Source organism: Pan troglodytes, chromosome 8 (genome assembly GCF_028858775.2).
Source record: "Pan troglodytes isolate AG18354 chromosome 8, NHGRI_mPanTro3-v2.0_pri, whole genome shotgun sequence".
NCBI classification, from domain to species: domain Eukaryota; kingdom Metazoa; phylum Chordata; class Mammalia; order Primates; family Hominidae; genus Pan; species Pan troglodytes.
This window is the reverse complement of record NC_072406.2, coordinates 117,081,319-117,108,015: the sequence shown is the minus strand read 5'-3', so window position 1 is coordinate 117,108,015 and position 26,697 is coordinate 117,081,319. Positions and strand designations below refer to the sequence as shown.

The 26,697-nt window shown below is 39.0% G+C and overlaps 1 protein-coding gene across 1 annotated transcript in view; it reads right to left on the bottom strand.

Moving 5' to 3' along the window:
- The window catches only part of SORCS3 (sortilin related VPS10 domain containing receptor 3), a 617,030-nt gene that overhangs the window by 263,353 nt on the left and 326,980 nt on the right, over nucleotides 1-26,697 (bottom strand). Inside the window, exon 4 of the mRNA XM_016919295.4 lies at nucleotides 18,770-18,928. Within this exon, the coding sequence (XP_016774784.1) occupies nucleotides 18,770-18,928 (159 nt within the window). The remainder of the gene's footprint in view (nucleotides 1-18,769; nucleotides 18,929-26,697) is intronic.

Genomic DNA, 26,697 nt, shown 5'->3' with positions numbered 1-26,697 from the left:
ATCCCAACCAAAATTCCAAAAGCCATTTTTTTGGAGGTAGGGGGTAGAAATAAACAAATTGATTCTCAAATTCATACGAAAATGTGAAGTACCACAGTGACCAAGAAATCCAGATAATGTAGTACTGGTGTCAAGATAAGCAAATAGATCAATGGAACAGAATAGAGTCCAGACATAGAATAGAGCCCACACATATATGGCCAATTAATTTTTGACAAAACTGTACAGGCTATTCAATGGAGAAAGAATAGTCTTTTCCATAAACTGTGTTAGAATAATTTGGTATCCATATGCAACAATCATAAACTTTGATCTATACCTTGCACCGTATAAAAAATTTAACTCAAAGTTGATTATTGGCCTAAACATAAAACTTAAAACTATAATAGCAGCTAGTAAAAGGCAAAATAAAAAGATAATTGTAACACTGACTTAGGCAAATATTTCTTGGATATGACTCAAATAATATGATCCAAAAAATTGATAAATTGTACTTCTCTTCATTGAGAGACACCGTCAAGAGAATTAAAAGATAAGCTATGACATGGGAGAAAGCACTGTAAATCACGCATTTGAAAAAGGACTTTTATCCAGAATATAGAAACACTCTCAATATTCAATAGTAAGAACACAAGTTGCCCATTTTAAAATAGGCAAAAACCATAGAAAACATATAGATAGAAAATAAGTGTATGAAAAGATGTTCAACATCCTTAGTCACTAAAAGAATGGAAATTACAACCACAATGAGCTATCAATACACATCTACTAGAAAAGCTAAAATTAGCTGGGTGTGGTGGCTCACGCCTGTAATCCTAGTACTTTGGGAGGCAGAGGTGTGCAGATCACGAAGTCAGGAGTTTGAGACCAGCCTGACCAACATGGTGAAACTCTGTCTCTGTTAAAAATACAAAAGTTAGCCGGTCGTGGTGGCGTGCACCTGTGATCCCAGCTACTCAGGAGGCTGAGGCAGGAGAATTGCTTGAACCCGGGAGGCAAAGTTTTCAGTAAGCCGAGATCATGCCACTGTACTCCAGCCTGGACGACAGAGCAAGACTCCGTCTCAAAAAAAAAAAAAAAAAAAAAAAAAGAAAGAAAGAAAGAAAAGAAAATGAAAAAAGAAAAGCCAAAATTAAAAAGACTGGCTATTCCAAGTGTTACTAAGAATATAAAGAAACTGTAAATCTCATGAATTATTAGTGGAAATGAAAAAATAGCACAAACACTTTAGGAAATGGTTTGACATTTTCTTAAAAATTTGAAACTACCTCTATCATATGATCCAGCCATTCCACTACTATTTGCCCAAGAGAAATCAAGAGAAATGTTCATAAACACACTTATACATGAATTCTCATTGCAACTTTATTTTCCTAGGTTCAATCCAAATGCCCGTTAACATGTGGATGGATAAACTAATTGTGCTATGTCCACATAATATTATCAGCGAAACAATAAAAGAGGAAACTGTTGAAACATACAACATAAATCAATCACAAAATAATTATGAGAGAAACAGGCTGTGCAAAAAAGGGTTCATTCTTTATGATTCCCTTTATATGAAATTCTAGAGAATGCAAACTAATCTCTAGTGATATAAAGAGTACCACCAATTGTGAATATGGTGAGGGGATGAAAAAGGATGGAAGAAAAGAATTACAAAGGAGCACAAGGAAACTTTTGAAAGTGACGGATTTGCTCAGATTCTTGACTGTAGTGATGACTGCATGGGTGTATTCATATCAAAATTTTATCAAGTTTATATATTTTAATTTGTGCAGTTACTGAGTGTCAATTATACCTCAATAAAGTTGTTTAAAAAATCTGAAGGCAACTCACAGAGTGACCCTAGTTTTATGTTAAATAACGTTTATGAGCATCTAAAAAGATTTCACTCTCAGTGAACACCTTAACTCTTCAATACAGAAATCATATCAAACATTTTTGTAGATAGGTCAGACCTCCTCCCTAATATATACTCTAACCATCCATGCTTCTATTTTACAGCACTTATTGCAATTGCCATCAGTTACTTATTTGATCAGCAGTTCTCTCTGTATGATAGCAAAGATGGTAACAAAATCCATTATTGCATCTCTAGGTCTTGGTACATGGTAAGTGCTCAATAAGTATTTGTTGAGTATCATGTACTTCATTTGGTATCTGGGTAATAGACAGTAGGGTACTGATACTCTCAAAGACATGTGCTGGAAGGGAACAGATGGATTTTGCTGTCTCTGCTTCTTTTCTTCATTTTCCTTTTTACCAGTATTCACTATGAGAAAATTTCTTTGAGATTTAAAAATGGATATTTGTTAGCATTTGTCAGACTCTGCTATTGAGTAGTAAGCTACTTTGGAGGAAAAAAGACAAATGTTGGGGCATACTTTTCAGTATCTTTAATGATTAAGTCATGATACCTATAATGGAGATTAAATGAGCTTTTTCCCTGATTATTAAACTGGCATTTTCAGCATCAAAAAAAGGGAAAGACATTGTGCAAACCTAAGGGTAGGCAGATTATATCAAGAGTAATGATCTACTAATGAAATCTTAAAGCTCCCTTCAGGGACTGAAGCCTCTGGGCTAGAAAGTTCAAGAGACCATCTATGCCTGAGATAGACTCAAGGGAGAGTGAATTTCCCAGCCACCTTTCAGCATTTCAATTATGAAAACATTCATGCCCAATATTGACATGATCATATTTGAAGAAATAAAAGCTAACGTATCTTTTTTCCCGTCATTCATTCCCTAGCTGCCTATTAGAAAGCTTCTAGATTACAACCCTGGTATCTCTACCAAACACTTCAAATTAAAGTCTCCATTTTAAAAAGCCTGTTTCAATAACTTACTCAGACAGCTACTGGTAGATCCTGCCTCCGGCTCTGAGAGCAGCCAAGGGAGGCACGAGGCAAAATGTCAGAAAAGCAACTACAGGGAAGAACAACCACAAAGGAAGGTCATTATCCCCTCTACAGTGCACCTCGGCAACAGCGCCGACCAGACGCTCCCCTCTTCCACTAAGTGCATTTGGGAAACGAGCATCTCCTTTGTCAGGAAAGAAGTGTGCCATGAGCAGGCATAGCCCTTGGCCTTAGATATTTTTGTAGGCAATCAGACCATCAGATCTATGATGTCCTTTGATTCTTGTCATGGTCAGTGTTATCAGGCACCCTCTCCCCTGTGACTTCTAGGCAGTCACAAATTTTGATTCTATTTTCAAATCACTTGATAATTTTTCCCTTTCTTTCCAACCCCACAATTATAACCTTTATACAGGTCCTCTTTAACTCTCATTCAGGTCTTTAAATGTCCTAAACACAGAGAAAAAAAAAACATACCTAATAAATGTAAAACCATTAAATAAAAAAGGTTTCTTTCTACACTTTTCTTAAAAACCTAGATTAGTTAGGGTTTCATAGGTAAAGTCTGTCTAGGCAAAGCTTTCTCCAGAAAGTTTTGTTTTCTTTGAGTTTTGAAAGATGAGCAGGACTCAGGACTAGCTAGATGAAGTGGGGAAGTAAAGGACTCCTAGAAGAAAGCATGTGTGCCAGGGCACTTTGGTGTGAAATAGGAAGACACATTTCCTGTTGCATGAGTGAATGGAGTGCTTAAAAAGAGGAGGTAGAAAGTTAGGATCCACGTTAAAAGGCTTCATGTGCTGAGCTAAAGGCTTTCACTTTATCCTCCAAGCTAAGGGGAAGCCAATGATAAACTTCAGGAAGATTTGCAACACATTCGGGTCAACCAAACTTTCTGTAACTTCTGGCACATCTGAGATCTGCTGACATTTTCAAATACAAAGGCAGAACAAAAACAAAATGCCAAAACTGAAACAAAACACATCTAGCTTATACAACAAATAGCCATGGTTCTAAAATACGAGTTTCCATCTGAGACTTCTTTTAGACTCTGATCCCTCGATGTTCTTCCAAGTGGTCCTCATGGTCTGGGCACCATCTTTTTTCTTGTGTCTTCCAAGATTTCCTAATCTTGTCCAGGGTCAAGGCCAAAGACCAGCTTGGAATCCTCCTGACCAGGCTCAGGGCCTCTCACATGGATCTGGTTTCCATCTCAGGAATAAGCCCTACCCCCTGTTCTCTCCCCCACACTCTACTGCCAATTTTCCTGGTGGTTGGCTCCATTCCATATGTCTCGGGAATATCTCATGCTACACAGCAGGAAGAGACTTCTACTGTCCCCCTCACACAGGGCAGCAGGGACACAAAGGGCAATAAGACTTTCATTATTCAGCAACCTTGACATGCATATGTCTTATGGGCTGAAATGCATCCCCACAAATCCACAGGTTGAAGTCCTAACCCCCAGTACCTCAGAATGTTACTATATATGGAGACTGGGTCTTTAAAGACGTAAATAAGTTCAAATGAGGTTATTAGAGCAGGCCCTAATCCAATATAAGCGATGTTCACGTAAGAAGAAGAAATCGGCCAGGTGCAGTGGCTCATGCCTATAATCCCAGCACTTTGGGAGGCCAAGGTGGGCGGATCACAAGGTCAGGAGTTCGAGACCAGCCTGGCCAATATAGCGAAACCTTGTCTCTACTAAAAATACAAAATTAGCTGGGTATGGTGGCACGCACCTGCAGTCCCAGCCACTCGGGAGGCTGAGGCAGAATAATTGCTTGAACCCAGGAGGCAGAGGTTGCAGTGAGCCAAGATCGCACCACTGCACTCCAGCCTGGGCAACAGAACAAGACTCTGTCTCAAAAAAAAAAAAAAAAAAAAAGAAGAGGAGGAAATCAGGACATAGAAAGACGTAGAGGAAAGATCACGTAGAGGAAAGACAAACATAGAGGAAAGATCTTATGAAGACGCAGGGAGAAGCTGGCCATGCTCAAGCCAAAGACAGAGGCTTCAGAAGAAATCAACCCTGCCAACACCTTGATCTCAGAAATGTATGGCCTCCAGAACCATGAGACCATACATTTCTATTGTTTAAGCCACTCAGTCTATTTCTATTGTTTAAGCCACTCAGTCTGTGGTACTTTGCTATAGCACCCCAAACAAACTGCTACAATAAGTAAACAATATAGAGAACATTTTTTTTTCCACCCGCAAGAAGAAACTTTTCTTATTTCAGGACCACAGGGATCAATGGAAACTGGAGTCAAAAGTATGTCCTGGATGCACCGTATCTGGGTCAGTGAATGCCTGGGCTTTCAAGAAGCTGGTGGAGACAAGCAGTTGATTTTGCTTGCTCTGGGACAGGAGGTCCAGTGAAGCCAAGGAAAGGGCTGGTAAGTGTATTAATTTCCTATTGCTACTGTAACAAATTTCCACTAACTTAGTGGTTAAGACAACACAGATTTATTCTAGAACAGCTCTGGAAGTGAGAAGTCTGAAATGAGGCTTATGAGGTTAAAATCAAGGTAGCCAGACTGCATTCCTTCTGGAGGCTCCAGGGGAAAAACCATTTCCTTGCCTTTTCCAGCCAGTCCTCATCTTCAAAGAGCTCAGAGCAACCTCTGCTTCCGTGTAACATCTTTCTGTGACTCTAACTCTCCTGCCTCCCTCTTAAAAGGACCCTTATGACTATATTGGGTCCCTCAAGATAATCTGGGATAAAACTTAATCACATCTATAAAGTCCCTTTTTCCCTAGAGTAACATATTCACAGGTGTCCCAGGTGGACAGCCTGGGGAGTTGGAGGGGTTCAGGAGAGATTAGGAACATAGAAATGTCAAAGGGTAATTCCTGGGTGGAAACCTAGGTTTTGTGATCCCCATCCTTGACCTCACAAATCTTCCGCTACCACCACCAAGATCACATAATATTTGGCACAACTGGTTAGAGTCTCCCCAGGAGCAGGCCCCAAGCCAAGGACTAGAGTGTAAGTAGTTTATTTGGGAGATGAAAAAATAAAACCCATTGGTATTAAAGTAGAGAATTACCCAAGTAAGAGAACGCAGTCAATATGTGGTGCTACGAAGCCGGCCAACTTTGTGGGCAACTAGAGTTTCATTCCATTGGGAAATTCTAGATAAAAAGTATAAGACACATGTCTCAGAGTTACCACACATGACAGTGAGAGAGCTGAGGTATCTATACACCAAATTCTGCTATCTTTGGCTAAGGCTGCTCCTAATTCTCAGGTACTTCTATAGCTTTCTGCACAGAGGGGTAGAGTAGCCTCCAGAGGCCTCAGAGAAAGCCCTCAGGCAAAGAAAGGCAAATATTGGCAGTCAGAAATCAGCAGGAGCACACTAGAATAGAAATATCTAGTGGGTATAGGCAGGACATCAACAGTGTCTGCTAACATGGGATTTCTCACAGAAATCAGTGACATGGCTGAGTTTTGCCTCCTTGTTGAAGTGGGTTGAAATAACATAAATATGAGGCAACAGCTGACACCTGCATTACACAGAGAAGAAACATCAGGGGAACCTCAGCTTCTATATTTGCCTTACACTTTATGCCTACAGAACTGCCACTATTACAGCCCATTCTGCCTCCTCTTCCACTGGAAAATCATCCTTGAACTCCTTGCTCTCTGGCCTCAGTTCGGGACTTCTGTGGAGTCCCCATCTGCAGCATTTCCCTGGTCTGAAGCCAATTTCCTCCCCCATCCCACTTGCATCACATTCTGCTTAGACAGAACATCAGTCTGCATTGCTACACATCTCTATTGCTCTTTGGAGTGGATGAAAATACACAGGATAGCATTTCTCTCCACCTACTACTTCCTCCCTTGATTAAACATGAAATTACAAAAGAAAAATTCCAGAGTGTTATTTTCTCCTTATATTCCACTCCTAGTCCTCTGCCAGGCCCTTCCACTCCATTTCCAGCCATAAATCAGGTAGTTCTGAAATTCCTACGCCCAAATTCACAAGGACAATATGCACGTTGGTACTTTTAAGTAAGAAGTCAATGTTCTATAATTAATTTTCTCCTCTCACATTAAACCTGCCATTCTTCGCATAATCTGAGTGATAAATGCAGAGTCAGACTTCATCTTCCTGACATTAATACCCGTCAGTACTCCAAATGCAAACAATTGTGACATTTGACTTTATAAAAATTACCAAGTGCACAAACTCCGTTTAATTAAACCATTTAAAAGTTGCTTTTGTTACATGTAATGAATGATATATTATACGGCAATGAAACACGCAGCAATACAAATACTTCACAATGCTTCCAATTAAGACTCACTTCACTTATGCCAATTGACAACACAAGTGTTCCACACTTCATTCAGTTTGTGCATTTTAAATGAACTGGTTAGTGAGAAGGGTGCTTCTTTGCTAATGAGTTTTGTAATCAAGGCATCTATTTTAATTTCAAATTGGCTAGATTGGGGGAAATTGCTAGACTAAATGACTGGTACTAATTAGGATTATAAAAATATTCATCATGCCATGGAATTAACACGGGGGTCTGATTTTCCTACATTTGCATATTGCTTGAGTTTTGGGGAAAGAATCTTGACAAATTGTCTTCTCTTTAGCAAATTGAACAAACACTATATCTGTTTTAGTCCTTCTTTTCATTTAAAGCATAATACATATTCATGATTTGTAAATGAAGTTACATGATTTCAACTTCTCTCTTCATTACCATATTAAAGATGTTGTCTCCAAAAGCTTCCTTTAAAAATTTGAGATCATAGTATTACCTATTTAAATGACAAACACCTTGGTTTAATCTATATATTAACTCAAAGATTTGAATAAATTAATGGGAAAAGCGAACAAAACTGGACAAAATCCCCTTAAAACACAACTGCCTTGTTGTTGTTTATTTTTTGCTTGAGGCAGAATTAATTAGTCCTATGTCTTATCATCAGCAAGCAGTCTGATGGCTTCTACCCTCAAAGTCCCACTCCAGAAACTGCCACCAGCTGAGAAATATGCCATAAGAACCACTGGATTCATTTGAAGGTTTGGTTTCCACATGGCTGATTTTGTTGTCTTACTCTATTGTGCTCTCTGGAGCTGGGGTTCAGCGTAAAAGTGGCCCATATGCAGTTCTGTCTTAAGGCAAGGGAAAGCCCACCTATCAACCAGGAAGAGTGGGGTGTGGTGGCTGTACCTCAGCCAGGCCTAGGATAGAGAGCAGGCAGTCCCCTCACTGGCTGTGTGACCTTGAACAAGTTAGAATGCCCTTCAAGAGTCATATGCTCCTCTGTATCTTGGAAATAATATCTACCTGGCAGCTGCTTATGAAAATTCAACATAATCACATATATGAGAGAATTTGTCAGTGCCACACATGGGAAGGTGGTACTTCAGGACATGTATCTCTATTTCCAAGGAGCAGCTATACATCCAACTCTGAGTAAAGTAACATGGGGCATGTAAGAGTTCCTAGGCTCAAAGCTCAATTCATTAGAATTGTCTACACCCCTTGGCTCCAGAAGCATTTATTTCCATTACAGCTGTCAAAGCAAATAAGCAAATACTAATTCAATTTTGGGATGGAGCCGGAAAATTCATCTGAAAAACTACCAGAATAAATCACTTCCTTAACATCTACCTATGGTGGGTGCCTTTTAAATAATAAACCCTACATTTGTTGCTAAGTTGTAAATAATATAGATTGAGGTTACATCCAACAAGAGTACACTTTTTGTTAGGAGAAAAAAAAATATTCCTAGAATTTCAGAGTTCTAAAAGGACGACAGTGAAAATAACGCTGAAGAAAAGAGAAATCTCAGGCTGCATATTTTAGTTCAGGGAAATTTTCTTCTACAACATACTCCTTCTTGAAAAGGGATTAAATAAGGATTTGAAAGGGTTTTACTAAATCAGCCCCATTTACATCTCAAGCATTTTTTAAGAGCACTGCCTTATAACTAGGATAAACATAAACTAGTCATGGCATATTACTTTAAAGAATTTTTAATTATGAAAGCAATGTAATGAAATAATAAAAAATTTGGAAAAGAAATGGTATGCAAAAAAAAAGCCCCACAAACATAGTTCCATCATCTTAACGGACCTAGCTAGTATTTGGGAATATTTCCTTCCATTCTTTAAAATAATTTTTCTCCTTCATTCCTTTTTTCTCCCTTCCTACATTCATTCCGTCCTTCCTTCGTTCCGTCTTTCATTCCTTCCTTTCTTTACCTTACCTTATTTTTTGCATACTTGTATTTAAAAGTATGTCTTAATATATATTATGTACACAGTTGTATATATTTATATATGTAATATGTAATGCGTACAGGCATACTTCATTTCATTGTGCTTCACAGATATTGGGTTTTTTACAAATTTAAAGTTTGTGGCAACTACATCAAGCAAGTCTATCAGCACCATTTTTCCAAGAGTATGTGCCTACTTTGTGTTTGTACATCACATTTTTGGAATTCTCACAACATTGCAAACTTTTCCATTATTATTATATCTGTTATGATGATCTGTGATCAGTGTTCTTTGATGTTATCATTGTAATTGTTTTGTATAGGTGCACCACAAATTACACCTATAGAAAATGGTTCACTTAATCCATAAATGTGTGTGTCCTGACTGCTCCATCTACTGACAATTCTCCTATCTCTCTCCCTGTCTTCAGGCACCCCTATTCCCTAAGACATAACAACATTCAAATCAGGCCAATTTATAGCCCTACAATGGCTTCTAAGTGTTCATGTGAAAGAGTTGCATGTTTCTCACTTTAAATCAAAAGCTAGGGATGATTAAGCTCAGTAAGGAAGGCACGTTGAAAGCCAGGAGGCTGAGAGTGAAGTCTCTTGCGCCAAACAGCCACATTGTGAATGCAAAGGAAAAGTTTTTGAAGGAAATTACAAGTCCTACTCCAGTGAACACACAAATGATAAGAAAATTAAACAGCCTTATTGCTGATATAAAGAAAGTTTTAGTGGTCTAGATACAAGATCAAACCACCCACAACATTCCATTAAGCTAAAGCCTAATCTGGAACAAAGCCCTCTCTTCAATTCTATGAAGGCTGAGAGAGGTGAAGAAGCTACAGAAGAAAAGTTTGAAGTAGCAGAAGCTGGTTCATGAGGTTGAAGGAAATAAGCCATCTCCATAACATACAAGTGAAAGGTAAAGCAGCAAGTGCTGATGGAAAAGTTGCAGCAAGTTATCCAGAAGATCTAGCAAAGATCATGGATGATGGTGGATACACAAAACAAGATTGTCAATGAGCAGCCTTCTATTGGAAGACAGTGTCATCTAGGACTTTCACAGCTAGAGAGGAGAAGTCAATGCCTGGCTTCAAAGCTTCAAAGGACAGGAAGACTCACCCAGGCTAACGCTGCTGACAACTTTAAGTTGAAGTCAATGCTCACTTATGATTTGAAAAATCCTAGGGCCCTTAAAAATTATGCTAAATCTCCTCTGCCTGTGCTCTATAAATGGACCAGCAAAGCCTGCATGACAGCACATCTGTTTACAGTATGGTTTACTGAATATTTTAAGCCCACTGTTGAGACCTACTACTAAGAAAAAAAGATTCCTCCCAAACTATTACTGCTTATTAACAATGCACCTGGTCACTCAAGAGCTCTGATGGAGATAAACAAATAGATTGTTATTTTTATGCCTGTTAACATAATATCCACTGTGCAGACCATGGATCAAATAGAAATTTCAACTTTCAAGTCTTATTATTTTAAGAAATACATTTCATAAGACTATAGCTGCCATAGACAGTGATTTCTCTGATGGATCTGGGCAAAGTAAATTGAAAACCTCCTGGAAAGCATTCATCATTCTAGATGCCTTTAAGAACATTCATGGGAGGAGATCAAAATATCAACATGAACAGGAGTTTGAAAGAAGTTGATTCCAACTCTCACGGATGACTTTGAGAGGTTCAAGACTTCAGTGGGGGAAGTAACTGCAGACACAGTAGAAATAGCAAGAATAGTAGAATTATAAGTGGAGCCTGAAGAAGTGACTAAATTGCTGCAATCTCATAATAAAACTTGAACAGATAAGGAGTTGCTACTTACAGATGAGCCAAGAAAGTGGTTTCTTGAGATGGAATCTACTCTCAGTAAAGATGCTGTAAACATTGTTGAAATGACAAGAAAGAATTTTAAATATTCCATAAACATAGTTGATAAAGCAGGATTTATCAGGGTTGCAGGGCTGGAGAGGATTGACTCCAATTTTGAAAGAAGTTATACTGTGGGTAAAAAACTGTCAAACAGCATTGCATGTTACAGAAAAATCTTTCCTGAAACGAAGAGTTGTCAGTGCAGCAAACTTCACTGTTACCTCATTTTAAGAAATCGCCACAGCCACCCCCGTCTTCAGCAACCACCACCCTTAGCAGTCATCTATAACAAGGTAAGATCCTCCAGCAGCAAAAAGATTATAATTTGCTTAAGGCTCAGATGATCATCAGCATTTTTTAACAATAAGGTATTTTTAAGTTGAGATATGTACATTTTTTAGACGTAATGCAATTATACACTTAATAGACTACAGTATAGCATAAAAATAACTTTTATACGCATGGGGAAACCAAAAAGTTCATGTGACTTGCTTTATTGTGATATTTGCTTCATTTTAGTGGCCTGGAACTGAACCCACAATATCTCCAAGATATGCCTATATGTATTTAATAGGTATTAATATATACCTATGTCGCTACATGGATATTATGGTCACTATTTTAATGGCTGCATAATACCCCAGTAAATGTATATACCATAATTTAAAGTCCCTTAATGTTAGGCAGTAAGTTTCTTCCTAGTTTTTCCCATTATAAATGACTTTGATAAGCACTGTTATGCCTAGAGCTTCTGAACTGAACCATTGGGTTAAAGTTATGAATATGTGTATGTTTTCTGATATATATTGCCAAGATATTTTCCAGGAAGGAAAATTCATTTGCACACCCATCAATACTATTTCAAAATATAATACCCGACACTGGGTATTATAATTATCGTACAGAAAGTGGTACATTTTAAAAACTGAAACCTGTTAATTTTAAATGAAAATTTTTTCAAATTGTCCTTATGAATTTTCTTGATTAACTGGGATTACTGAATGTCAATAAATTCTTCTATTTGGTTTAGTCTAGTTCTCTAATATTAACATTTAAAGTATTTCTTCTTCTCTATTGTTTACCTCCCTTGCTACCTTCTAACATTTCTTTTGAGAAAACTTATTTTCTATCTGTTGCTTTCCTAGTTTAGCTGTCTGCATGAAATAAAAAATGACCTTGACGGAGAGTGGCTCCACTGAGGGTGGAAGGTAGTGGCTGAAAAAGCATGCAAGTAATTCTCAGATGCCAGTGGTGTTTCTTGATCAGGTTGCTGGTTTCATGAGTGTATTCAGTTAATGAAAATTCATCAGACTCATGAGATGTATGCTTTTCGGTATGTATGTTAAAATCCCATTTTTAAAATTGAAAGAATGACCCAGAGTTTAAAAGGCCAGGTGCCTTCATACCACAGTGAGTGGTCAAGATATAGGCAGAGAATGAAGGGAGCATAAGTGGCCTGGCCTGGTCGGGCAGACAAGAGCTTAAGGTCATAGGGACTTGCAAAGGAAGGGACAAGCAGAAGAATTCCTGAGTCCAACTGGAAAACGAGAAATCTAGGATCTGGATTCAAGCAAAGTAGTCAGCACTAGGGCAGTGTTATTAACACAAAAAATCAGCACGTACATGAAGACAAGGTCAGCCCATAGAGGAAGCAGATGAAAGTACACAGGGAAACCTGAGGCTGCATTGCTCTACCTTCTGGAGCACCTGTGGCTGGAGCCACCTATCTTAACTAAAACACTGCCATGGCTGAATTTCTACCATGGGAACATAATTGCTTTGGGAAAGGTACTGTTGCCTGCCTGAGTACCCTTCTTAAAGCATATAGATGCCGTATCTTCCATTCGTTATTTCAGCAAATGTGGTTTTCCCTCTAATAAATGTATCAGGTTACTAAAATGGACACCAAGAAGGTGAAGAAGAGACCAGAAAGTCTAGGACATCATATAGAAAAAGCATGCTTGGGGCTGGGTGCGGTGCATGGTTCACACCTGTAAATTCAAATATTTTGGGAGGCCGAGGAGGGCAGATCACCTGAGGTCAAGAGCTTGAGACCAGCCTGGCTAACATGGCAAAACCTCATCTCTACATAAAAATACAAAAATTAGCCGGGTCTGGTGGCAGGTGCCTGTAATCCCAGCTACTCAGGAGGCTTGAACCCAAGAATCGCTTGAATCCAGGAGATGGAGGTTGCAGTGAGCCAATATTGCATCACTTTACTCCAGCATGGGTAACAGAGCAAGACTCCATTTCGAAAAATTAAAAAAGAAAAGAAAAAGCATGCTTGGGGTGACATAGGCCACCAGAGCCACAGTTTTGCTAAAGGTTGTTCATTCGAATGAATGTTCTTGAAAGCAACACTGACATGAATGGAGATCCTTACTGCCCTTCTCTCACTGAATACAAGTTCATAGCTAACATTAAACCAGTTTTGTCATTCAGAACTCTGCTCAAATAGATCAGTGGTAACATTCCAGTATCACAGGGTATCTCTGATTATGGGCCACACCCATTAGGTGGTTGCTCCACCTCCTGGTGTTTCTATGGTGATGAAGATAGCACACCTCCATTGTACTAATGAGACATCTGTAAGAGCAGTGGCCACTTGCTGTAGGTGAGCAGAGCTAGAGATATTTCTCTTAAATTATATATAAATCATTTTTATAAGAATGGAAAAGGACCTAATAAAAATGCAATGTTTTTCTTTAAGTGAAAAGTGCCCTTTAGTCCCACTCATATTCCTCAGAGGAAAAGCTTCAAAGCCATGGTCATCCCTAGTTAATCCCCAGCAGCTTTATCTCCACCGGGTGAGGAGACAGGAAGCCTGTTTCTGCCAATAGCTACTGAGAAAGTTATCATCACCTACTAATCCTGGAGGATCTCAACACAATTACATTTTTAATCTGAGGGTTTTAAATGAGGATATAAATGAAAGTCACAGTTTCTTTGGATCCAGCATTCCAGAAGTCAAGTTTACATTTCCTTTTGAATTTTTAGGCCCTCTGCAATCCAGATACACTCCAGCACCTGCCCCAGTTACAGTCCAATTGGCAAAGCCTGCATGGGACAAGCACCTCCTCTGTACTGGGTCCTGTGTTGCCAGCTACCACGCCTAACACTGCATCAGCTGCTTAACCAGTCTGTCAATCTGTCAGCTACTATTGAACTTGTCGGATAGGAGGTGATCAACAAAAATCCTTAGCTGCATGCCCACTCCCCAACTATTAATACTATAACAGCAACCCTTCATTATGTGTGCTGGCGTTTCAGAAAGTGCTTTTTACATCAAAATTACGGGCAATTCTAGACCACTGTGGCCCAGAAGTGTCTGAAAACAATGGAGTCTGCAATCCCATTGAGTTCATCTCTGATCTCCAAACCCAGCTGTATTTGTTAAAGTTTCATTTTGCCAAGAATATAAATGGTATTAGAGAGCTTTGCAATCCTACCTCTCACGCAGAAAAAAAATAGCTATTTTCAGCTCTCCATCTCCTACGGAAGGCCCCCTGTGCCAGGATGTATGCATCTGTGAATACATGAGCATGTGCCCATTTTTTAAAAAACTGCAGTCTCTTGTCAAAATGAGGAGTGTTTAAACATTCAGCTCTGTACAGCAATGAGAACAGCAGCTATATTTCTAGGATTGCACTGTCTTCAAAACCTATCTCAAAATCTTTCCAAAAGTCTCAGTTTTAATAAGATTATTGAGCCCTCCAGCTAATCTAAACACATCACAGTGTAAGCTGTTTCAGTCATCAGTGAGGAAATAGCCTGATGGAAACAAAAGAGAATCCTACCGCTTAAATAACTGACAAAGACACAGCCCTCAAAAGAAGTTATAGAGCTTTTGTTCTAAGATGGAGGGAGGGGAGTAGCTTTTCTTTTGTCATTTCCAATTTGGTCAACCATAACCTATTACTTCCACTGCTTTTTTAAACTTCAGAAATTCTTATAAAATATCTACAAAGATACCCAAGAATGAATCTCTTGTCTTTACTGAGTCCTTTTAAATTAAAATGCAAGATGGCAGGAGAATCTATAGGCCAGAGAAGGAGCTGGCATGGGAGGCAGAAGGAGTGGGGAAGCTCATAAGGTGGTCAGAATAGAAGGAATTGATCAAATGCCCAAATTAAGCTGACCAGAAATCAGAAAGGACTTTAGTAGACTGGGGTGCATCAGGATTGCAGAGGTATGACCCTCCAGCAAGGTCAAATGGAAGGTACATTTGCCCCCCACCCCTTTGCAGCTTTGGAGGACTCAGAAGATCTTCCCCACACCCAGGCCTTGGCCAGTATCAGGTAGACATGTTTCCCAGTTAACTCACAACCCAACATCCACATATCACTAGCAGAGTGTGATGTGCATCTCTCGATTTCTAGATGCAATTTTGTTTTATCCAGAAGGTATTTCCTTAATTCTCCAGCAGTGCCTTTACTGAGTGAGATCTACTGGCAAGTCTTCTGTAGCTTTGGGGTAGCATTTGGGAAAGTAAAGCAATTGGATACTGTCCCTTTAAAATATCATTCAATTAGGTCTTCTGTAATACATACAACAATAACGAGATAGCCTTGCCAACTCTAAAGAAATTTCTAGTGCATTTCATCAAAGGCACAATAATGGAAACATCGATTCACTCCTCACCACAAACATCTCTCTTTGATGCTGCAGTTACCTTAATACTAGCACTTTTCATTTTCTCTAGAAGGAAACAGCTGCCTTCATGCATGCACATCAGAGAAGGCTCTAGTCTGAAATAACACATTTGTATATCAATCTCAACTACACTTGCATTTTCATTTGCTGCTGCACAGCATCACTCTCCTTGACTCTAAACTACTAAATTACCCCCAAAATAAAGAAAAACTCTTCTGCAACCTGGATAACTGGGGCTAGGTGTTTTATGCCATCTCTGCAAGTGTTGCCAGGGGCATCATCTGCTTTCACACATCATTTATTTAAAAGAAGAATGGCCAAGCACTGGTTAGAAACTTTATGGGCCTGAAGAACATTCAGCCACTTTACGCAAAAGATGTCAACAAGAAAGAGTACCTAAGGAATAATATATCTAGAAATGTGCAGTGTGATTAGAAAAATCCATCAACACCCACTGCCACATTTTCAAATATTTTTAGCAAGTGAAAGAGCAGCCACCAAGTCTGAAAGTATTGTGAATGCATTATATCCATAAGGGTACTTCATGAGCAATGCCCCAGATGTTCTCAGTGCTGTGGAGATGGAGGAAAAGGATACTCTTAGATACACAGGAGACATATTGCATTTGGTTTATCAACCTCTTGGTATGAGAAGTCTGTTGCCTCTAACCTAGCTTGCCTCTGTAGAAATAAAAATAAGCTTTAAGAGGTCTGAGCTTCTTATAAATAAATTACCATCCAACCATTTAATGACATCTGAATAATTTACTTTTTTCAATACTGTTTCAAAATTTCTGGCTATACTAAGCCTCTAAAGTCACAGACTATCTGACATTTGGCTAAGTCTTTCATACAATATCCACTTGATGCCATGAAAGAAATATATTTGCAGTGGCTTTTCCTCTGCAAATGTCATGTGGGTGTCCTTAGGGGATTGCATTAAGCACCTGGCACCCACCATGAGGCTTGGTTAACGAGACATAGAAAGGTTATGTTGAAATTATTGTTTAAAGGTGCTGACATCACATGATCGCATGCACACACACACACACAAATTCACAATCACATATTCAAATATACACTGAGGAGCAACAGTTTCAGTATTTAAGAGAGCAGAGTGAAGAAGCTATTTCAACCAAGGTTGTTCTGTGGATATCTCTATGTAAGACAGTGCTCAGAATTATCTGTTTCCTTTCACTGATTGATTCCACAACATTATTACATAATAGTTTGGCATCAAGCACTGTAGTACGATTCTGGAGATGTCAGGAAATACAAAGAGGAAATCATCTAAAATCTCTTTTCTTAAGTATAAGTTGATCAAATATAGAGAACTACAGAATTTAAGCATTCATCCACTAATTCATTCATCTAACGGATAGACACTGAGGACTGATTACAAGATAGAGCTTGTAATCTAGTGAGGAATGCAGATGACCCCCAAAATCAACACAAAATCTCATTTGTGACAAGTGTTCTGAATGAGGGATACATAGTGCTATGTAAAAGAACATCAAAAGGGATTTGATTTCGTCAGGGAGTTTACGGAAGGTATCCTGAGGAAGTGATGCTGGATCTGAGATCTGACGATGATGAGACTTACATTAAAGAAGAGAATTCCAGGCACAGGGAAGGGAGCAAGGGGGAGAGGTAAGGCAAGCAACTGAAAGATTCAAGGGGAAGTGATAACAGTGAGCCAGGAGAGAGAAGGAGGGACCAGACCAGGCAGGGGCTGGTAATATCTACTGGGGACTGTGGTCTTTAGTTTGTGAACAAAGAGGAAATGTGAGAAGGGTTTAAGCAAAGGCATACAATCATTATATTTGGGAAATATTTTTTCAGGTTGTAGTATTAACATACTGGAAGAGACTCTAGCAATCGTTCAGATGACAAACAAAACTTATATTTGAGTAGTGGTGGTAACAGAAAGAAGAGGATGGAATCAAAAGATATTTAGAAGTGGTAACAGAAAGAAGTGGATGGAATAAAAAGGTATTAGATCCCATGATTGATCACAGATGGTGGGTTTAGAACAAGGAAATATTAAAGATACTCCCTAGGTTTCTAATTTTGCAATTAAATGGCTAGAGATAGGGAATACTGGAAGAGAGCCAGCTATGCTGGGGCGAGATCTCCAGTTCATTTCTAGAATACATTGAGTTGAGAGGTTTTGAGGCATACAAGAGACAGACAATGCTATGTATGCAGCTGAATATATGTATTTGGAGCTCAAGAAGGAGGTCTTATTGGGGTCACTAGATCTTTAATGTATTTTTAGAAAATAACAAAATGGACTTTGTTTGAAGCTTCCCTTCTATAACTCAACTAAGAGCAATGGTATATTCCAATGTCACCAAATCAAGGTGGCATAGTGTGATGGAATATGCCTCGAGGTGGAATATGATAACATGTACTTAAGCCCTGGCTCCTCAGCTTCTAGCTTGGAGGGTTTGAATAAGCCTTAGCTTTTCTGTACTTTTGTTTACTATGTCACTATAAAATATTATGTATGTCTTACTTATTTCACAGGGTTGTTTTGAATAAGGTCAAATGAGTAAAATTATAAAGAAAGTCATTTTTAAAATGTGAAATACGGTGACTCACGCCTGTAATCCCAGCACTTTGGGAGGCCGAGGCGGGCGGATCACGAGGTTAAGAAATTGAGACCATCCTGGCCAACTTGTTGAAACCCCGTCTCTACTAAAAATACAAAAATTAGCGGGGCATGGTGGTGGGCAACTGTAATCCGAGCCACTCAGGAGGCTGAGGCAGGAGAATCGCTTGAACCCAGGAGGCGGAGGTTACAGTGAGCCAAGATCGCGCCACTGCACTCCAGCCTGGTGAAAGAGCGAGACTCTGTCTCAAAAAAAAAAAAAAAAAAAAAAAAAAAAAGAAAAGGAAATAATAGCATTGTCAATAAGTGAAATATACCTGTCTATATATTTTGATACTTAAGAGCAGAAAGGAAAGTTAGTTGCTGCAGACAAAATCAATGATGAAATGATTTGGGTTGGAATGATGAAATGTCACTGAACTCCCTCCAAAATCTGGATTAAGCAAGTGATTTTCACATGGTGGTACCTGGATGACAAGAAGTAAATGAAAATAGTATTTATTCACCTTTTGATCCAAACTGTAGGCCAGCACCCAGTCCTCTTGCTTGGGATGAAAGAGCAGGCTCTGGATATAGAAGGTGAGCCGATACTTCTGATAGGTCGCCCCTTCGTCTGAGCTGATCAATATGCTGCTCTCCATCTCAGGATCACTGAGAAGCATAATCTAAAGAAAGGACACAGGGACAAATACAGACAGAGTTAGTAGGAAATAATAAATATAATAACTTTAATCATAAATAAGTCATCTGTATTTGTACACCATAGCATATAAAGGGGCATCTGGGCCTCTGTAAAAAATACTTGTATTAACTTTTCTCCTGATTTAGTCTCTCATTGTCGAATTGAGGTAAAAATAGGGGGCAAGGCTAGAAGCATATAGAAGGAGGTTTCATTTTTGATGTCCATCTTTTAAGCACCAGGAACATTTTTTTTATTATTATACTTTAAGTTTTAGGGTATATGTGCACAATGTGCAGGTTAGTTACATATGTATACATGTGCCATGCTGGTGTGCTGCACCCATTAACTCGTCATTTAGCATTAGGTATATCTCCTAATCCTATCCCTCCCCCCTCCCCCCACCCCACAACAGTCCCCAGAGTGTGATGTTCCCCTTCCTGTGTCCATGTGTTCTCACTGTTCGATTCCCACCTATGAGTGAGAATATGCAGTGTTTGGTTTTTTGTTCTTGTGATAGTTTACTGAGAATGATGATTTCCACTTTCATCCATGTCCCTACAAAGGACATGAACTCATCATTTTTATGGCTGCATAGTATTCCATGGTGTATATGTGCCACATTTTCTTAATCCAGTCTATCATTGTTGGACATTTGGGTTGGTTCCAAGTCTTTGCTATTGTGAATAGTGCCGCAATAAACATACGTGTGCATGTGTCTTTATAGCAGCATGATTTATAGTCCTTTGGGTATATACCCAGTAATGGGATTGCTGGGTCAAATGGTATTTCTAGTTCTAGATCCCTGAGGAATCGCCACACTGACTTCCACAATGGTTGAACTAGTTTACAGTCCCACCAACAGTGTAAAAGTGCTCCCATTTCTCCACATCCTCTCCAGCACCTGTTGTTTCCTGACTTTTTAATGATTGCCATTCTAACTGGTGTGAGATGGTATCTCATGGTTTTGATTTGCATTTCTCTGATGGCCAGTGATGGTGAGCATTTTTTCATGTGTTTTTTGGCTGCATAAATGTCTTCTTTTGAGAAGTGTCTGTTCATGTCCTTTGCCCACTTTTTGATGGAGTTGTTTGTTTTTTTCTTGTAAATTTGTTTGAGTTCTTTGTAGATTCTGGATATTAGCCCTTTGTCAGATGAGTAGGTTGCGAAATTTTCTCCCATTTTGTGGGTTGCCTGTTCACTCTGATGGTAGTTTCTTTTGCTGTGCAGAAGCTCTTGAGTTTAATTAGATCCCATTTGTCAATTTTGGCTTCTGTTGCCATTGCTTTTGGTGTTTTAGACATGAAGTCCTTGCCCATGCCTATGTACTGAATGGTAATGCCTAGGTTTTCTTCTAGGGTTTTTATGGTTTTAGGTCTAACGTTTAAGTCTTTAATCCATCTTGAATTAATTTTTGTATAAGGTGTAAGGAAGGGATCCAGTTTCAGCTTTCTACATATGGCTAGCCAGTTTTCCCAGCACCATTTATTAAATAGGGAATCCTTTCCCCATTGCTTGTTTTTCTCAGGTTTGTCAAAAATCAGATAGTTGTAGATATGTGGCGTTATTTCTGAGGGCTCTGTTCTGTTCCATTGATCTATATCTCTGTTTTGGTACCAGTACCATGATGTTTTGGTTACTGTAGCCTTGTAGTATAGTTTGAAGTCAGGTAGCACGATGCCTCTAGCTTTGTTCTTTTGGCTTAGGATTGACTTGGCGATGCAGGCTCTTTTTTGGTTCCATATGAACTTTAAAGTAGTTTTTTCCAATTCTGTGAAGAAAGTCATTGGTAGCTTGATGGGGATGGCATTGAATCTATAAATTACCTTGGGCAGTACGGCCATTTTCATGATACTGATTCTTCCTACCCATGAGCATGGAATGTTCTTCCATTTGTTTGTATCCTCTTTTATTTCATTGAGTAGTGGTTTGTAGTTCTCCTTGAAGAGGTCCTTCACGTCCCTTGTAAGTTGGATTCCTAGGTATTTTATTCTCTTTGAAGCAATTGTGAATGGGAGTTCACTCATGATTTGGCTCTCTGCTTGTCTGTTACTGGTGTATAAGAATGCTTGTGATTTTTGTACACTGATTTTGTATCCTGAGACTTTGCTGAAGTTGCTTATCAGCTTAAGGAGATTTTGGGCTGAGACAATGGGGTTTTCTAGATATACAATCATGTCATCTGCAAACAAGGACAATTTGACTTCCTCTTTTCCTAATTGAATACCCTTTATTTCCTTCTCCTAACAGGGGATCTCTTGGCAGAAGCTCTACAAGCCAGAAGAGAGTGGGGGCCAATATTCAACATTCTTAAAGAAAAGAATTTTCAACCCAGAATTTCATATCCAGCCAAACTAAGCTTCATAAATGAAGGAGAAATAAAATACTTTACAGACAAGCAAATGCTGAGAGATTTTGTCACCACCAGGCCTGCTCTAAAAGAGCTCCTGAAGGAAGCACTAAACATGGAAAGGAAAAACCGGTACCAGCCACTGCAAAATCATGCCAAATTATAAAGACCATCGAGGCTAGGAAGAAACTGCATCAACTAACAAGCAAAATAACCAGCTAACATCATAATGACAGGATCAAATTCACACATCACAATATTAACTTTAAATGTAAATGGACTAAATGCTCCAATTAAAAGACACAGACTGGCAAATTGGATAAAGAGTCAAGACCCATCAGTGTGCTGTATTCAGGAAACCCATCTCATGTGCAGAGACACACATAGGCTCAAAATAAAAGGATGGAGGAAGATCTACCAAGCAAATGGAAAACAACAAAAGGCAGGGGTTGCAATCCTAGTCTCTGATAAAACAGACTTCAAAACAACAAAGATCAAAAGAGACAAAGAAGGCCATTACATCATGGTAAAGGGATCAATTCAACAAGAAGAGCTAACTATCCTAAATATACATGCACCCAATACGGGAGCACCCAGGTTCATAAAGCAAGTCCTGAGTGACTTACAAAGAGACTTAGACTCCCACACATTAATAATGGGAGACTTTAACACCCCACTGTCAACATTAGACAGAGCAATGAGACAGAAAGTTAACAAGGATACCCAGGAATTGAACTCAGCTCTGCAACAAGCAGACCTAATAGACATCTACAGAAATCTCCACCCCAAATCAAAAGAATATACATTCTTTTCAGCACCACACCACACCTATTCCAAAACTGACCACATAGTGGGAAGTAAAACACTCCTCAGCAAATGTAAAAGAACAGAAATTATAACAAACTGTCTCTCAGACCACTGTGCAATCAAACTAGAACTCAGGATTAAGAATCTCACTCAAAACTGCTCAACTACATGGAAACTGAACAACCTGCTCCTGAATGACTACTGGGTACATAATGAAATGAAGGCAGAAATAAAGATGTTCTTTGAAACCAACGAGAACAAAGACACAACATACCAGAATCTCTGGGACACATTCAAAGCAGTGTGTAGAGGGAAATTTATAGCACTAAATGCCCACAAGAGAAAGCAGGAAAGATCCAAAATTGACACCCTAACATCACAATTAAAAGAACTAAAAATGCCAGAGCAAACACATTCAAAAGCTAGCAGAAGGCAAGAAATAACCAAAATCAGAGCAGAACTGAAGGAAATAGAGACACAAAAAACCCTTCAAAAAATTAATGAATCCAGGAGCTGGTTTTTTGAAAGGATCAACAAAATTGATAGACTGCTAGCGAGACTAATAAAGAAAAAAAAAGAATCAAATAGACACAATAAAAAATGATAAAGGGGATATCACCACCAATCCCACAGAAATACAAACTACCATCAGAGAATACTACAAACACCTCTACGCAAATAAACTAGAAAATCTAGAAGAAATGGATAAATTCCTCGACATATACACCCTCCCAAGACTAAACCAGGAAGAAGTTGAATCTCTGAATAGACCAATAACAGGAGCTGAAATTGTGGCAATAATCAATAGCTTACCAACCAAAAAGAGTCCAGGACCAGATGGATTCACAGCCGAATTCTACCAGAGGTACAAGGAGGAACTGGTACCATTCCTTCTGAAACTATTCCAATCAATAGAAAAAGAGGGAATCCTCCCTAACTCATTTTATGAGGCCAGCATCATCCTCATACCAAAGCTGGGCAGAGACACAACCAAAAAAGAGAATTTTAGACCAATATCCTTGATGAACGTTGATGCAAAAATCCTCACTAAAATACTGGCAAAACGAATCCAGCAGCACATCAAAAAGCTTATCCACCATGATCAAGTGGGCTTCATCCCTGGGATGCAAGGCTGGTTCAATATACGCAAATCAGTAAATATAATCCAGCATATAAACAGAACCAAAGACCAAAACCACATGATTATCTCAATAGATGCAGAAAAGGCCTTTGACAAAATTCAGCAACACTTCATGCTAAAAACTCTCAAGAAATTAGGTATTGATGGGACGTATCTCAAAATAATAAGAGCTATCTATGACAAACCCACAGCCAATATCATACTGAATGGGCAAAAACTGGAAGCATTCCCTTTGAAAACTGGTACAAGACAGGGATGCCCTCTCTCAACACTCCTATTCAACATAGTGTTGGAAGTTCCGGGAACATTTTTTGTGGTCTTCTGTCTCCTGACCTTGGGACAGGTCATCTCTCTCTCTCTGTCTCTCTCTCTCTCTCTCCCCCATCCCATTCTCCATGTCATTGTTAATCACAGCATTTTTCCTATATTGTTCTTTAGTTGTGAGAAGCTCCCTCCCCCACTGCCATGCTGCCATGATCCCATTGTTTGTTTTGTTCCTTCTGAATTGTTTTATGCATTTAATTAAGTGCTTTTAGGATTCCTTTGTTAGAGATATTTTCCAAAGCATACAGCCCCAAAGGTCCTTGAGCAAATATTTCTCCCACAGAAGCTTTATCATCTTCCAGTCAAGTGGACAGAAATATTGTAATGAAAAGTCTTTGGCATCATAGAGACCAGGTTCAAATCTCAACAGTTCTCTGTTGATATTGTATCATCTTGAGAAAGTTACCTAACCTCAGTTTCCTCAATAATAACCTGACTCTGATAATATCCAAACTGGCTTTGAGCATAGGGCATAATGTATATTCTTTTTTTGTTGTTTTTTAGTAGAGATGGGGTTTTGCCACGTTGGCCAGGCTGGTCTCGAACTCCTGGCCTCAAGTGATCTGCCTGCCTCCACTTCCCAACATACTGTACATTCTTAACAGTCATAGCTATTATTACTAGTAAACTGCCCCTCCAGCCAGTGCAATCTGGCTTCTACCCCTAGTGCCACAATTACATTGATCTCACTAAAGATAGACAAACTTTTCAGTATTTAAACCAATAAATACTTAGACACTCAGACTTTTCCATTATTTAAACTCATAGCAGCCTTTGATACCACAACAATTCCGTCTTTTTTGAAACATTCTCTTCCAGGGGCTTCCATAACACCATGTTCATCTATTTTTCCTTTTCATTTCATTTGGATATTCAATTTTCTCTTATTATCCTTTAACTGTGACCACTCCTTAACCCTCCATTTTGACTTTCTTCTTTTGCACTCAATATACTATTACTCAGTGACATCTTCCATTCCTGATTCTTTTCCTTTTCCTTTTGAAAATCATCACCTCCTTGGGAAAACTCCTAAATCTCTGAGTCTCAGTCACAGATTTGGAAGCTGAGCTGCCTGGAAGATGCTTCTATTTAGATGCCCCACAAGCACCTTGAGCTCCAGATGCCCCACAGTGGTACCTGATTCCAGCCCTACTGCTTCTCTGGTATACCCTAGCCCCATGAGCATTTCCACCAACATCCATGTTTAGCAAAAAGCCCGAGATGCATCCTTGACTCTGCTTTCTCACCTTCTGAAAGAATAAGTCTGTGAGGACAGTGTATTTTACTTTTCAATTAACTCTTAACACAAAATCCATTATCTCCCTACCTATTGCGATCGTCTTAGTCCAAAACATGCAAATCTCTCTCCTGGATTACTGTAAGACAACTCTAGCCAGTCTTACCATGTTAGCCTTGTCCCTTCCAATCCATGTTTCACACTGTGGCCAGAACAATCAACCTGTAATATAAATCTGATTCTGACATTCTCTCACTTAAAACCATTCCATGGCATAATCAATATTCCTATATTCCAAAATCCTTAAAACATCTTAGCAAAATCTGCACCCCTGTTTATGTCTCTGGCTTCATCAGCAGCACAACTCTTTTGGAATTTATTATCCAGCTCAACTCAACTTCTCTGAGTTCCTAAATAAGCAAGTGAATTTATTCCCTCTTAGAGTTTTTCTTATCTTTGCTTATGTTGCCACCAATTTTCTATCACGTAGTCTAAACCATAAGGCCCAGAGTATAAAATATAGCCCCCCAAATTTCCATACCTTATAAAATAAAAGTGTTAACTAGCAGGATTTTTAAAATGTTACCCAGAGCATATATTAGTATTATAAAATAAGCTTTAAAACAAATTTAGGTCTTTTAAGTGCTAAGATTCACAGTCCTTTCCCTCTTTTATTCCTTTACAGCTTCTAAGACAAGCTTACTTTCTTTTCTCAAATATTTGCTTTGGCTTCATTGAAATAAGTCATCACTAGTTATCAGCAAATTTTTAAGAAATGGAGCAGTATAATAACTTTTTTTCACTCATGTGTGAATAATGCAGGGAAATACTCTTAGAGTAATCATAGACCAAATAACTTCCTCTTCCCATGGCACTATGAAGGGGTAGGGGTAGGGGAAACGGGTCAAAGCACTCAAGCTGCCCTTAAGAAAACCTCTGAGGAAGCATCTGTGGTGCTCGCAGAGTTTGAAAGGACGAATATAATGCGTAAGAAGGAGGCTTTTTGGCTTATGCCTGTAATCCCAGCTCTTTGGGAGGCCAAGGTGGGTGAATCACTTCAGGTCAGGAGTTCAAGACCAGCTTGGCCAACATTGTGAAACCCCATCTCTACCAAAAATACAAAAATTAGCTGGGCGTGGAGGTACACACCTGTAATCCCCGCTACTCAGGAGGCTGAGGCACGAGAATCACTTGAACCCTAGAGGTGGAGGTTGCAGTGAGCCAAGATCACGCCACTGCACTCCAGCCCGGGTGGCAGGCAGAGTGAGACTCTGTCTCAAAACAAAAAAAGAAAAAAAAGCTTTCATAACCAGCCTCACTTGCTCCATATCATGTACCAATGGTCTACATAACAGGCAATGAAGTCATTTTTCCCCTGGTGCAGAAAAATTAAACTGCTTATTTTATGCAGGTATAAAAAAGCTTCATGCCTATGATTTTAATTAGAAGATAAGACCAACACCATAAATGAACTTTATTTTATATACCGTGAGTTACAATATACTAAATGAGGGTTACCATTGAATATCTTGTGCAATGTATTTTCTTCCCCTAGCTCTGTTTCTTTCTGTGCACACATGCACACAGAGACACACACAAGCCCACTTGCATACCCAAATGCACATTAATCCACATACAACACATACGTGTGAGCACACATACACTAACATATACAGAGATGCTGCATTTATGTGCACACACACATAAAGAAATTTATATATAATAAAGCATATTGACATTGAGTGGCAGTTTTATGGAGCTTTTGTTGGTGAGAGTACATTTTTATTACTACCTTTCTCTGACATTCTCATCAGAAATTATTTGATATACTTTGATATCACTGGTAGTGTCTCTATTCAATTCAACTTTTTGAGAAGAATGAAAGGAAGGGAAATA